Source organism: Ornithodoros turicata, chromosome 1 (genome assembly GCF_037126465.1).
Source record: "Ornithodoros turicata isolate Travis chromosome 1, ASM3712646v1, whole genome shotgun sequence".
NCBI lineage: Eukaryota > Metazoa > Arthropoda > Arachnida > Ixodida > Argasidae > Ornithodoros > Ornithodoros turicata.
In genome coordinates this window covers 161,952,428-161,967,723 of record NC_088201.1, presented here as the reverse complement: position 1 = coordinate 161,967,723, position 15,296 = coordinate 161,952,428, and the positions used below count along the sequence as shown (strand labels likewise).

The 15,296-nt window shown below is 43.2% G+C and overlaps 1 protein-coding gene across 1 annotated transcript; it reads left to right on the top strand.

Annotated features, from left to right (window-relative positions):
• Nucleotides 1–5,537: 5,537 nt before the first annotated feature.
• Nucleotides 5,538–6,886, top strand: LOC135372180 (uncharacterized). Its single transcript, XM_064605870.1, has 5 exons — nt 5,538–5,614; nt 5,736–5,825; nt 6,048–6,140; nt 6,346–6,432; nt 6,714–6,886. Exons 1-5 carry the CDS (start codon nt 5,587–5,589, stop codon nt 6,821–6,823), a joined length of 408 nt encoding a protein of 135 aa, XP_064461940.1. The 5' UTR covers nt 5,538–5,586; the 3' UTR covers nt 6,824–6,886.
• The last annotated feature ends 8,410 nt before the right edge of the window (nt 6,887–15,296 follow it).

The following is a 15,296-nucleotide window of genomic DNA, read 5'->3' as shown; positions in this document are numbered from 1 at the left end:
TTGCTCTTTCTTTGGATTTATCGAAAGCTTTTGATTCTATAAATAATGAGCATCTTTTGCGAAAGTTATACTTGTTGAGGTTAACCCCCACGAGTATAATTTTCGCAAAAGATGCAAAAGATGGCCCTTTCTTTAATTGGCTATGTAGTTATTTAGAGGACATTCACACAGAGTCATTGTTAGTTGTCAACACAGCAAGTGAGTAGCCCTCCATACGGGCGTTCCTGAGGGCCTGTTTGGCCCCTGTGCTCTTCCACATCAGCTAACGACCTGTCAGACTGTGAAGAAGACTTCAATATTTCAGTACGCTGATGACACCGTCTTGCTCTCTACTGATTTGCGACTCCAAGATGCAGTTCGAACTTTACAAAAGATTGCCAATAAGGTTATGGACTTCTTTGTAAATTGTATAACAGTCAATGCAGCGAAATCAAGGCTAATATGTTTCAAGAATCCTCACAAACGTATTCAGCTTTGCTTGTCTGCTCTACAATACTAGGTCGTGTATTCCTTGCTCAATTCGCTGGCACATATTGCTGTCTTTGGGTTACTCCATACTGAGATATGTTTTAACAATCTTTTTCAACTGTTGATTTACTTGGAAGAACAGGATTAACCATGTCTTAAGAGTTGCCTTAAAAAGTGTGTCCTTTGGCCGACAGACGCGTTCAGACTGTTTATTTAAACAAAATAACCTTGCTCCATTTGAAAACTTATTTGCCGAGATAGTGTATCGGAAATGTTACTGGACCTAAAATTTTAAGACTGTACCGATTGTTCGAATAGAAACCAGACTCCCTGAAATATACATTGCCCAGTCGAAAAACACAACAGAAATCTCCGTCGTCACGACAAACCTTTCTGTTGTAACGACAGCAATTCTGTCGTTACTACAAAAATTTCTGTCGTCACGGCAGACTAGTCTGTCGTCACGACCAACAAGTCTGGCGTCATTACAAAAATTCCTGTCGTAACTACAAACATTTCTGTCGTCACGACACACAGGTCTGTCGTCGCTACAATTTTTTTTTTGTCGTCACGACAGAGAGGTCTGTCGTCGTTATTAAAATTTTTTTCATCATGACAGAGAGGGCTACCGTCACTACAAAGGTTCTTGTCATCACCACAAAAGGTGGTCGTCTCTGACAAAAATGTCACATTTTTGTCGTCTCAAAAGCTTGTTTGTCGTCTGAGTGCTTTTGTGGATAGAAGGAAGTGCAATTTCTGTGCGGCCTTTCGAGCGACTACCATGTATCGATAAGCTTCCGAGTTTTCATACCTTCTTTCCACCTGTACATCATGATACGTGTACGTGATATCAATTATATATTATCAGTGCTGACAACACTGACAGTATAACAGCAATCAAGCACAGTGACAGCCCCTTTAGTAGAAACTTACTACGTGCAGGCACCCCATTAAGCAGACAGTTGGACTGGTTCTGGCCAACTCAAATGCATTTTTGCAGCAGTCTCGTGTCTGCATAGCGCAACTCCTATACATTCAATTCAGTTTCATTTGTCCTTTCGGATGGGAGGGAGTAAAAAGCCTTGATGACGACTCTGCAACATGTATGGACGACGTCATACGACGACATATGCGGACGACGACTTGCCCCTGATTAACACTGCGTTATGACCTTCCTAAAAGGGACACAGCCATCTGACATGGCAGCTTTTACTTGTATTTCTTTACATTTTAGCTCAAATGATGCTCTAGGCAAAAAGACACACAATGCTGCAGCATGTTGCAATTCACTGTCTTACTGCACTTGCATTAGTCAATCAGCTACAAGTCAGTCAACTCTATAGGTGTTGGGGATGTCACAAACATAAGAGATGCCTGCTGCGTTAAGAAAGACACACTGGGCAGATACATCATCATGCGAATACAGGTTAATGTTTCTTCCTGTGGGAGGGCGGTAGCACTTGTGGATGTACTTGACACTCCTGAAGCTGCACTCTGACATGATGAGCACTTCACACACAAAAACAATATTTCGAGTGTCTAATAAAATTGAACATATGTCTGAAACTAGGCAGTAGCTGCCATCCTTCATCTTCAGGCACGAAGAACACGTTTTTGTTACTCGGGCATATGATGTTGTATGAACATTCGTATTTTTGATAGTACACCGAGAATAGTATGTTATACTTGGTACTCTTCCGTACCTGTCGATGAAGAGCTGCTCGACTGTATGGCCGAGTTCCATTGACAGCAATGGTTCCCCAAGGACATGGGCTTCCGATCCCACAATGGCCTGCACACTGAGGATGGCATTTTTCCTTGACTGCAGCAAAGGTGACAGCTCCACAAACTCTGTTGCAGTTCTTAGGTTCCCACAGGTTCCCACAACCATGCAATGCAGCTCACATTGATTGTAGAAGAAAAATTAGGAAACCCACATGTGGTCATTTAGGAGGCTACGGGGTAATAGACACACACTATGCAACCAAAACATTATCATCAACAAAAGGCAAAGCAGGAAAGCAAAAACACATATGAAGGGAACGATGACCATGATATATAACTCACCATCCACAACAGTCCCTTTTTCAAGACACCAGGGGCATCCGAAGTAGCCGTTAAATTGCTTCATATTTAACAAAGCTGCTCTAGCCGGCGAGTCTACAGAGCAACATACAGCATACACACGTGACACCACTGTCCTGCCAGAGTGCCTCCAAGGTATGCTGCCGATCCTGTTGAATGTTTCAACAAAAGCCTTCATGAAGAGATGCGCCGGGGGATGGCACATCCCAAACCACAAGGCTCCAATAATGAGTTCATGGAAGCGGGTGTCAAATGGTAGTTCATTGAGCAGCAGCTGGATTGGCCACATGCTAGATTTGTCACACTGAAATACAGGTGACCCATCAGTGTTCAGGGTTACTGTCACATCGCACCAGTTCATACCCAGTCGATGTCGGATGCTCTTGTACATGCGACCATCTGTAATGTCACTGTACAATCCGTAAACAGATGACTGTACTTTCCTCAACGTGTCGTACAGCAACTGGCTGGGGCGTTCCATGGTGTCATGCAACTGACGCTTTAAGTCAAAAATTATGAAAAAATGTCCTTTTTTTATCAGTTCCTGGAGCCTGTACGAGGCCTGGCACTGTGCACAAGTAAATGTTTGGGTCTTGCTGGTACGTGATCTCAGGCCGAGGTAGCACATGCAAGTGTGAGAGAAAATGTGCATGTCCATAGATTTCATGCAGTCCTCCCACAGTTTTCGAAAGCGATATTTTGTGTCCGGAACGACCTCAGTATCACACAAGGTATTCACAAGCTTCAACAGGCCTTCCACTTGCGACCACGATAAGCCAGCGTGTACAACATAAGAAAGAATAAGCAGCAGTGCTTGGGCTTTAGTAGTCGTCTGATTTGGCAACGTTTCGCTGGAGCACTGCTCAAAGTAGCTTCTAATTTCGCTGTCATCCAATGTGGAGTTATCATCCTCTACATTTGAGGGCGGCAGATCACCTCCATGCACACTCTGATGGGAATCTGAACACACAACATCGGCAGCATCACTTTCTGGCCGCCGCCCACTCTCTTCCGCTATATGAACATCACTTTCGCCGGCGTCAGCCAGCACTTCCACCAGATTCTCGGTCTCGTAACTAGGCCCACGGGCACTGTTCGTCGCCACTTGCTCCGATTCTTTCACACGTTGATTATGTTTTGTGTGCTTGGGAATCCGACATGGCTCTCCGGGCTCGAGATACCGGCGGTATCGCTTGGTCGGTTGGGAGGCCATTTTTACAACCGGAACAAGCCATAAAAAAGAACAGGTTATCCGATGGCTTCTTGCAGCTAGAATGGCAAAATAGCACACCTGCGCGACAGAAAATTACATTTTTGTGTGCTATGTGCTATGTACGTTCATACGAAAGAGGATCTTGATGACCTGACCTGGATTAGACGATTAGACGAGTTGCCAAGTTGCAAGGCGGCGCAACGTGAAGTGAAATGTCACAAAATATCAAGGCGAGCCCCAATTCCCAACTACATAGCATTTATTAGGTTTTTCGCAGCTCTTTTACTGACGAGCTCACGGCGGTACGACGGCAGAACCTGGAAGTTTTGTCTTGCGCCCTCCAGCCGCCCGTTTTACGCCAGAAAACATTGAGATCTGCCGATCAGAAAACATAACCTGGCTAACCTGTTCAGCAACTTTCTTCTTTCATCACTAATTTCTTAGGCACTTGTGGCTTTCTATCCGTTATTTCCTTTCATGTGTATATCCTTTCTATGTGTTCCGGTCTCAGAGCATCAAATTATTCATCTTTGTGGCGCCCTCTACAGTTGCGGTAGTTTGAGGCCAAGCCTAGGGATGCGTAGCGGGTTTACCAACTGCTTCCTTCCTCGTTGCTTCCTTTGTTTATGGTGTACACGCGGTGTTAGGTTGCAGTTATGTTCTTGCTAATCCAATATAAAAATGAAAACGAAAAGTACATTGTTGATCACCGTACAATCATCAACTTCGAGCCTACTGACATCGATGATTTCGACAAGGAAAGGGTCTACGAAGCTTTTTGGGACGGCAATCAGGAGACGTGTTCCGGATACTACAACGCACACATCCTTCATATGACAGGTAATGTGCCTTAGCCTTCTAGTTGGTCTTAGCGTGATGTATATCCTTTACGGTACTCAAATTACAGAAACAAAAGAAGAAATGATAGCCTGGCAGAAAAGTAGGTGTAAGCCGTCTCGGAAACCCTGTTTGGAAGTCGCTTTGCCGGAGAAAAAAAAAGTAGGAGTCTGAAAGTTTGTTGTTACGTTCTCACGTGTTTTTACGCTGTGCGCCCGTATATGGAGTGTTTACTACGTTTTAGGCAAAAAGAGACAAACCCGACAAACATGCCAGACATCGTGCCAAAAGGTTAGCGGAAGCAAGCATGATTTGTCTTGACGAGGATATGCCTTCAAGGGACGACCCACGGATCACGAGAATTAAAGAACTTGAAGAGGAGGTTCAGCGGTTGCAGAGTGAAGTTTCTTCGCTAAGAAATCTCAACAGGACACTCCAAAGTGCACTCTGTTCGACGATATTTAAAACTGGTAAAGACAACAGTGCAAAATGCAAACATGTACATACGGCCCGCTTGCATGCAGTATTTTCTTCCTGATTAGACATGCGGTTGTTATGACAATGTTGTGAAAGTGACATGCGCGCGCTTTTTCCAAGCTGTGTAATCGTTTATATGCGCTTTCCACATTTCTGAAACCGTTTTGAATTTCTCATCGCCCACTTCCTTCCTTACTGAGTGATGGGTGGTTTATATTGGTGTCTAAAATTGCTTTTGAATATGTCTATTACTCCTATTTTTTATTATATTGTTTTATTCTTCTGGGCCTTACACCGATAGGATGCTCAGCATGCATGAATTATTGAAATAACACTTGCATGTATCCTGTTTTGTCCGTTGTCTTGGAGTTCCCATCATAGACCTCTTTAATGAGCCTGCTTGCTGCAGAGCCAGTTTTGTAATATAACACGTTTTAATTAATTTACCAGAGAACTGCAGAAGCACTAAAAGCTGTTGGAGTCCTGCGCCACAGACACCGCCACGCATGACAGTCCCTCATCCTGTGCCACAGAGTAAGAGGTCCCATTTGCACTAAGTTGCTTCCATGTGCAATATTAGAAAATACATTATTAATGGTTGTAGCTTGCTATTTACTTCCAAACATTTGAAATACAATGTCCTGCATTGTTGCAGAAACCATGAGCACCCCCAACAACACAGCCAGCAATGCAGTGATACAGCCTTCCAACAGCATTGCAGTACCCAGATTAGCTTCAGCATGTAGTAAGTTCATTTCTCCACATTTGCTAAGTTCTGGTTTTAAGTCCTTGGCTTTAGACGAAACCGTATTGTATTATGGGGTTGCTGGATAGAACGATTCCGGTCATTCAATTCAGCGGACCTGTTATACAGCATTACTGTGGTGCTTCAGCTAGATATGCATCTTAGCTGCCGTGCTGATGCATGGTTTTAGGCATGCCTGAAAATTTGTCTTCTTGTCAGCAGGGTCGTTATTCGTCAGCACAGATGAGCCAAGCGGCTCTGTAATGTCAGCTACACTAGTGTCGCCAGCAGCAGCTACGCCTTCTGTCTTTTGTGGTGAGATTTCATGTGTAGCTACATGTTGGTTCTACGATGTTTGTGTTTCTGAATGTACAAGGCTAAGAAGTGCCCTGCCCCATGATTAACTGGACTTGTGTTTTTTGAACTATGCGATGATTTGTTTAAGCAGTTACTCGTGCGTGGTAGCAGCGCATACGTTTGTGGATGGTGGAAAGGAATATGTATATTTATTTTGTAACAGGGTTGCCATCGCAGAGTGGAGATGTGGGTGAAGTGTGTGTGGTACCTGATGCACAATTTCAGATGACTGTGGCTTCCACATCTTGTGGTGAGGTTCCTGATAATTCACTTTTCTTGTGTCAGAGTGTGCAATTGGGATATTACACCATTTCTTTTGAAACTCTGATAAAGTTACTGCATTCATTATTTCAGAAATTCTGATAAGTGAGTGTGTATAAAGGACTCTCTTCCCTGCAGTGTTGTGTACCTTAAGATAGCATTTGTTTGGGGCATCATTCTTTCTAGTCATTGTAAATTGTGTGAACTTTGCAATATTTTGCATTGTGTCAGTGCATACTTCATGAGAGCCTAAAAATTTTCTCTTTCTAGCGACGCCATCTGCCAGCGAAGATGTATCGCGAAGCTCCATAGTACCTCATGCACCAGTGTCACATGCAGTGACTGTACCTGCAGTGTCTTGTGGTGAGTTCGATACATAATTTCTAGTACCAGGACATGTTTGCGCTGGCTATGCAAGCTGTAGTGTTCATTTGTGTTGTGTATTGGTAGAGCTAGGTTCATTAAACTGAGTTTACATCAGAACCGATAACATCCTGTTGTGAGTGTACACCTAGAAAAAAAAAACCTGTTGATTTGTTATACTGTTCCAAGTTAAAGTGACTATGAAAAGATCCTAAAAACATCTGCAAGCATATCTAATGCATGCACCATTCATCATGTGGAGTATCAACCCAGCATTGGAATAATTTAAGGTTAGTGGAATAGGTTACAATAACTGAGATACTGTTAACTAAAAAGGCAGCCAAAACAGGTGACTGCTTTGACACCACTGCTGCTAGAGAACGAGATTAAGAGCAGACGACCTTGGCCACTGGCAGGTTACCTTTCTGCAAGCTTGCAGTGATCAGTGGATGTAAGTGACGTCAGTCTGCTTGCAGACAGGATGTCGAGCAACCGCTCAAGATTCTTTTTTTTTTTTTTGTGCGCGTGAACCGCGCTTGCATTGAACACAATTTGGCAAAAGATGACATTGTAACGAAAGGAAAGTTAGGTAGCAAGCGAGCTCGTGTTGACGATCCATGACTTGAAAACCCGAGACGAGGTCCCTCCTCCCCTACCTTGTCTCGGGTTTGCAAGTCATGGACGACATTGTGTTGCATGGTTTTGTGTAACTGATTTTTTGCAATCACCGGGAGCATCTTCTCCAACCAAGGAGCGACCATGCTCAACTGCTCTCCCTAGTGGGCGACATCGTGTATGCAATAGTTCTCTCTCCTGACAGGTAGCAGTGCATGGCCTTCACCAGTAGGGGAGTGCACAGGTTTAAGACTTAAGGACTTTGTTGAACACAGACAGGGCATGTGCACAATAGACGAGTTCAGAAAATCCCGGTGCTCTTTGTGCAAGTATTGCATCCTGGGCACTTGCTGATCGGGGGGATGAACAAAAATCCTTCACATTTAGGTTTCGCTGACCTTGACACGTCGTGGACAATGGACCGGTAGGGGAGAAATAGGAACGGTTTGGAGACCACCTGTTTCTTTCGTATTAGTAAACTCCCGCAGTTCAAAGCAGCGCTAAGCACTCTGGGATTTTCTGAACTCGTCTATTGGAAAAATAAGAGTAAGAAAACCAGCAGTGAAGCTAATGTAGGAAGCCTCATGTTTTTGCGGTGGCAAATATAGATGAAACTGCAACCTCTAGTCCTTTTCTTGTTTTGCAGAAAGTGTCATTATGGTGTTACTGAGCCCTGCAATAGAGCTTGCGCAAGATTATTATGAGTCACTATGCTGAGTGAAATCACTCAATTTTCACTCACACAGTAGACACTAATTTTTTTATATCTAAAAGGCACGTAGATTCCCACTTCAAATATTACAACTTTCCATCAGGTTCCCAGCAAACAGCCAACACGAGGAAGGCAGCTACGCGTGTCTCCAGAGGTGCCACGTTGTGATGCAGCCTTTTGGTTTTAATAGCATCACATGCAAATGTGAGTAATCTTGGCGTCAGATCTTCTGACACATTACTTCCTGCAGGTACTGGCATCGCTTTCGATCCCATCTCGACGACACCGACTGAGGATGGCCAGGTATACCCGCTTTTGTATTGCATAAAAAACTGCCCTTGATTACCGGATTACTTTGAATATGCCTGTATATTTCAGTATTCAGTATGTGAGCATCTTTCGTTTTTACCCTTGCTGCTTCAGTAACATGTAATTCTCGTATCACTTCCAGGTGCACCTGGGACATGGAGTTCATGTCTGCCTGGATACCTGGGAACACCTTGTGCAGCTGCCAACTGACGCTGCGTTTTGCAAGCGTCTCGCTGTTGCTCTGTGGGGACATGAGACGCTTGCAAAACGCAGTGTCACAGGCAGGCAGTCTAACAAGGACGTTTCTCAGGGAAAAACCGTCGTATACCCGCAGTTGTCACCTGTAGAGGTGACCTGCGTGTCATGTGAGTGCAGATTGTTATCTTCAGTTTCTGCTTACTTAGCATATTGATCGTTAACGTGAGTCTGCCACTGCACTGTGCTACATACTGTGGATGACTGGATGACACTGTTTTTGTTGAATCTGTGTGACACACTCCCCGATACTGAAAGCTCACTCATACTTATTTCAGCTGCGTTCTGGCACTTCCTAGAACTGAAAAACTGCAGCGAAGAGGAAGCACGACGGCGCCGCAAATTACTCGTCAGATACCTGGCACAGAAATGTGCTGACCTCCGCCGATGAGCATTGTACGATGTGGATTATACTTGTGTCTATAGAACATGGCAAAGGTGATAGGGCATCACTTCGATCCTGTTGATTGGCAGGTAGCGTGAGATGCAGTTTCAGAAAATGTTATTCTTGCTGTTACTCCGTCAGGGCTGTTCCCGCATGTTCCATTCTCTGTCCCCCTCGGTATATCTTATGATTAAATTTTTCTTTTGCGTCAGACTTGGAATTTCCTACGTCAACTTTAAAATTACCACTTGATGGTATTTTACAAAATTGCCCTTGTGTATGCATACGTAGATGTGGTACCATCTGTTTTACGGACATAGGGAAAAGAAAAGAGTATACAAACATATGGTTTGAGAAAGCGCAGTGCGGTTGGCTTACAGTTTTTTATATTTGATTTCTCCGAGAAAATGACATGCCAAAAGGTTTTAATTTGAATTTGCATATATTTAGAGTACAATGTTTCTTAGACTTTTATTCTGTAATATATTGAGCGGAATCTTCAGGATATTCGCATGATCTTTGCATGAAGTTCGCATTTGATAATTACAAGGTTTTGTTCCTCTTTTCTTTTTTTCAGGTGACAACATGCATATTCTAAAAGTAGCAATAAAGGGACGAAGGCAAATCAGTTCATATGTGGTTGAGTGAGCTTTTATACACGGTGCGAGTTCACAGTTAAATGTACTACACTATAGTGCATGTCTGACAGCAACAACAAATGCATGCAGAAACTGTGCAACAGAGCACATTGGGAGTGATATAGCAATAACACAACCGGGAGTAAGCGACAGAGGACGACAGGGAGCATACGACAAAGTGCGACAGGAGCCATACGACAAAAACGACGACAGGGTACGACAAAACATGTACGACAGGACAGGTACTACAAACGACAACAACAGACGACAAGGTCCCAATATACAACAGGCTGAAAACTTGTCGTATTTTTCTGTCGTTTTTTTCGACTGGGTGTCCCTAGAAACTTCACTTCTTATGGAAAATGCCAACGCTCTTACTATGTTCCCTCCGTTTTTAACTCCCTGCCAGCCGATACTTTGAATTTCTCATCGATTGCCTCCCTAAAAACATTATTTCGTTCTTTATTCTGTGGTTGAATGCGCTTAACATGTTCTTTTATTGTAAATCTATTTAACTTTTTCTGTTTCATTGTAACTTGTGCGTTGATGCTGTATTTCGTGTTTTTACGTACAGTTTTTAAGCGCGGTTTCCACTGTCAGGCAGGACTGCTCACAAGCTCTTGTTGGCTTAGGCCAGTCCTCGCATTGTAATGATTTGAATGAACTGAGTAAAATACTAATAATATTATACCTTCTTTTTCTTTGTTGTTGTTGGTGTTTGTTGTTGTTGTTGTTGTTCAATAACACGTTTTCTGGACAACCAATACATGAGGTGCTCCTGTCAGGGTACAGCAGCTCTCGCAGTTCACTGGAAAAATCCTGCCAGAAAGAAGCCTATCGGGACCCCCATGGTCTGTTTGTGCTACCGACGGCTGATATCGACCATTTTCAAATGACATCTTAAAATAATATTTAAAAAAGCTTACTCACAGCAGAATACACCGTCAGATTGACATCAGGTGCATCTTTCAAAAGTGATACTGCAGGTATATTTAAGAACCTTCATAACATCATCAAAGTCCATGACTAATATGACGATGCACTTCTGAAGATTCCCTGCAATAAACATTATAATGTGTTAATAAAGCAGAAAATGTAGTAACTGAAGTGGTGGTTTTCCCTCCCACCTCCACCACCACCACCGCCACCACCACCACCACCAATTTGTATGTGAAAGTCACACACAAATAATTGGTCCCGGGGGTAAGACATGCGACCACGCATCGTGCAAACACATCTTACATAAGATGAGCAATACCGCAGAGAGTGACAGTAGAGACATACTGCGCTCAAGCGGAACCCACTTATACACAACCCTATGCCGGGGCCATGATGGACCTTCTCGCACCCCGAAAGATCTGCAGTTAGAGGCTCCTATCATGCACACCAAAAGCATAATGATAAGTACTTTCGGGGTCATTATGCTGGTACCAAAACGGTTGTGTGGCGATCGCAAGATACCACAAAAGCCTCGTTCTTTATCATCGTCTATGCTGAAACGACAGTTCACTAAATCACGGAATGGCGGCGCCTCGTCAGTTTTTCAAATATATTTCTCGATTCGCACGATATGTTTCTCTCACTAGAGGGGCTCCTTGTCCTACAGAGGTTATTGTCTGCAATTGAGCGCATTGTTGTGATATGACATGTGTAGGGAGCCAAAGTATCCTCTGTCTAATCAGAACATGACTAACTAAACAAATGCACTGATTGATTGATTGATTCGTGGCTTTCGGCGAAAAAATGACAAAAGCCAGAGATCGCCAAAAACAGTGGGCATGTGGAGAAATCAATATCAGAGTAAAATTAAATTTAATGCTATGATTTTTCAGGTCACGCAAACATCATCGACTCAAGATTACAAAATCCCTTTCCCTCTGCGGATGTCCTTTAAAGGGTACCACACAACTTAAACAAAAAAGAAAAAGATCAGAAAAAGGCTCAAACCCCGACCCGGGCCCGGCGGGCCTGGTGTTAACCCGATCCACATCGACTAATGCCATAATGCCAGGTTCGATTTCGGTGGGGGAACTGAACCTTACTACAGCTTGCACTTGGCTGATCAAAACCTAGGTGTTCCTGGATCCAGGAAATTCCGGTTTGGTTCAGGCAGGATAATGGCAGATCCATCACGGAACCTACTGGAAGAGGCCGACCTCGGATTTCTCTTGATCAGGCTTGATTAAAACCAGATCCGGGCTGATCAAGTTTGATCCGCTGCTGTCATACGGGAAAGTAAAAATAAAATAATGACATTAAGAACAAAACATTGTGAGTCCTGTAAAATGAAATACTAAGAAGTACAAATTTTACAACTTACCAGTGAAGCCAATGTCATGGAGGAAGTTAAAAACATTCTCGAACTGAACGAGTCGTTCATCACCCAGCAAGAGGGCTTGGTGAGGGGGTATGAAGTGCTTCTAAAACCTGGTAAAATAACACTGACGTTCATTTTCAAAAAGAGGACATGAGATGAGGACATGGACAACAGAGGGCTGCTCACCACAGTGTGTGCACTTAGGAGGCTCCCCTCCTCGGAGTAAAAACCTGTGAGCCACGTAACTCGGCCTTATTCTCAGTCTGCATCGCAGGGTCTCCTGCATTTGGTTTTTTAAGAGGATACCCGTGCCATTCAATGTTCCTTTCGACAAGGTGGACCTTATTATTTTCCTGTGTACTGCCGAACTCCTGCCGCTCGGAGTTTATACAGTTTCGCAGGAGCCGAATCAGGTCCTGGGCAGGAATATCAAACGGTGTGATGTCGTTGTCCATTGCTTTGGCTGCTGCGCTGTCAGCACACTTGTTTCCCGGTATCCCGTCATGGCTTGCTAACCAGCAGAATATCAACCTCTATCTTGTTGGTGATTTGTGATGCAAGATACTGGGCCCTGTGGGCAAGGAAGTTTTTTTGTTTTATGTGACCTGCACATTGCCTGCATAGCCCCAAAAGAGTCTGTGTAGATGATTGATGAGACGATGTTGTACTGCAAAATGTAATTCAGCATGAGAATAATTCCGTAAACCTCAGCACTAAAAATGGACATGTACGAGTTCAAACGGATTGCCCTGGTGCATCTCAAAGTCACCATGGCACTCGATACACCTGTGTTGGTTTTGGATCCATCTGTATAGAAACCTGTGTGCTCTCCCAAACTTTATCTCAAATGTTCGAACTCCTGTTGCAATACGGCCGTGTTGGTATTTTTCTCGTATCTCGCTAAGGACCTGCTAGACCTTGGGGGTGGTGTCCACGGAGGTAAAAGTCTAGTAGATTCTGATACATGACAGTTGAAATCACAAAAATGGTACTGTTTAACTTGTTGTGAGATACGCATAGCAAGAGGAGGAACAACTGAAGGTTTGTTCAAGAATAGCTGTTGAAAACGTGTGCCCCCAACACTCGAACGACCAGCGTGTAGTGGGTAACTCCTCACCCCGTGAGTGCATAAAGTATATAAAGATAGGCTTGTCGTCTTTTCAAGGCAACTCAGGCTTTCTCAAGCTTTCCTCTGGCGAGGTGCGCAAAGCACCAAGCACCAGCCGTATAGTCCATGATGATGTACGGGGTTTATGCTTTTTCAGGCAGAACGACGTGCTGACGCATAAACTAAACACACGTAATCCAGTCTAGACCGAACCACAGCGGTACACACCCGGTGTAAAGTCTCTTGATCTGGTCCCCAACCTGTGAGATAAAACTTTGAACAGATTTAATGATTTGGTGCATTTTACTTTCATGTTGTTGATGTGAGATTGGAACGTGAGCTTCTTGTAAAAAGTAAGCCCCAAAAGTTTGTGTTCCGATTGCACAATAAGAGGTTGACCATTTGTATTCAGAGATTGCTCCGGAAACAGCCCTCTTTTCCGTGAAAAGGCCACACAAACCGTTTTATCTAGTGAAAACTTAAAACCATTCTCAACCGATCACCTAGTCAGTCTATTGATTGCAAGCTGCAGCTGTCTCTCGCACATGGCAAGATTGGACGACGAACAGGATATTTGCACATGCTCCACATAGACTGAAAATGTGGCCGACGGTGGTAGTGATTGTGTCACAGAATTCATCTTAACAATGAACGGGGTAACACTCAGTAGAGGTCCCTCAGGAACACCATTTCCTGTATGAAAAGACGCGAGAAGGTAGTTCCCAGTCGCATTCTAAACATTCTTCCGCGAAGGAAATCTAGAATACATTTGAATTTTTACTTGCTTTAATTGCACTGAGTTTTCCTTCAGTTGATGTCAATTACCTGTAAGTACATTTAGCTACATCCGATAAGATGTGGTCGCCTTCTGTTACCTTTAGTTTGATTTAATGTTTCTCTATTTTACATTCATTTCCTATACTCAACTTTCTTGCTTTAATTGCCTTTAGTTACTCTTACCCCATGCTCCTCATTACCTCCGTCTACTTCAATTTCAAATCAATTACCCCATTTACATTTACCCTCTTATTACTCTTTACTGTCCTGTTATACAGCTTCCTAGATGAGGCTTCACCATCTCATGCACGAGGACACACACACACATACATGCATACATTCTTTTTCCATTTTTGACACTCCTAATGCTAACGCATTAAAGATTGGACACGTTCGGGTAATGAAGTCATCACCTCACTGTTTCAACGCGTGCACTTTTTGATATGTGTTATTCTGATGTCGCACGTGAAGAAATTGTGGTGTACTGCATAGCGGTGAAATATGGAAATGTGGTGTCACCAAAGACGATGATTATCTTTGCAAAAAATTCACTTTAACAAAACGGGAAATAGTCCTCCGCAATGCTGCGACGTTCTTCTCGTTTCTTCTACGGTGTTGCGTTGAACATTTCACCCGCTATAATGATTGTATCCCTCAGTTTTTGAAACTGTCATTTCCTGTAGAGATTTACGGAATGGTATGTTATTTCTGATATCACCGTTGTGTTGCTGTTGTACACACAGTTGTCACATTCTGATCTCTCCCTTTGCAAGAAATATAATTAAGAGTACATAATGAATTGTATGCAGTTAGTCATCTTGTAGTCGCATATCTTCAAGAGGATGTCAGCCTGGCCGTAGAACTTGACTGCAAAAAAAAAAAAGAAAAACACTTCTCTCATTGCTTTCAATAAAAAAAAGACCTAATAAAGAACATCCTGTATATATTATATTAGTATTTTGAACGTTTACTGTAATTTACAAGATATGGCAAAAGATATACCGTTTTCTCCATCGCCAGAAAAAATGCGAATACGGTCCAGAAATGCAATACAGCAACACTACACCATATATCTAGTAATTTTGTGCACTTGTGCACAGCACTATTGTGCACGCAGGCTGAATTCCACGGTTAAAATGTTTACATTTACAGTCTGTACCCCATTTTCTGCTGGAGGATCAAAAACATTGGTTATCTGTTTTGCCACGTGCTGCACAGCACGGGCAACCTCTGTGGTCCCTCTGAGACTATCTTCATCAGAACATCAATATTAGCTAAGTCATCTTAAAATTAAAATTGCCACTATAGTGCTGCATGTCACGTTTGCACAGGCGCTGTGGATGGGTGGATGAATAGTCGCTACAATATGTACGC

What these genes read in the sequence shown, in the direction of transcription:
- LOC135372180 (XM_064605870.1), top strand. Translation starts at nt 5,587, where the DNA reads ATGACAGTCCCTCATCCTGTGCCACAGA. An exon ending in CAGATTAGCTTCAGCATGTA is followed by an intron (nt 5,826 to 6,047) that starts GTAAGTTCATTT and finishes TCTTGTCAGCAG; the next exon opens with GGTCGTTATTCGTCAGCACA. An exon ending in TACGCCTTCTGTCTTTTGTG is followed by an intron (nt 6,141 to 6,345) that starts GTGAGATTTCAT and finishes ATTTTGTAACAG; the next exon opens with GGTTGCCATCGCAGAGTGGA.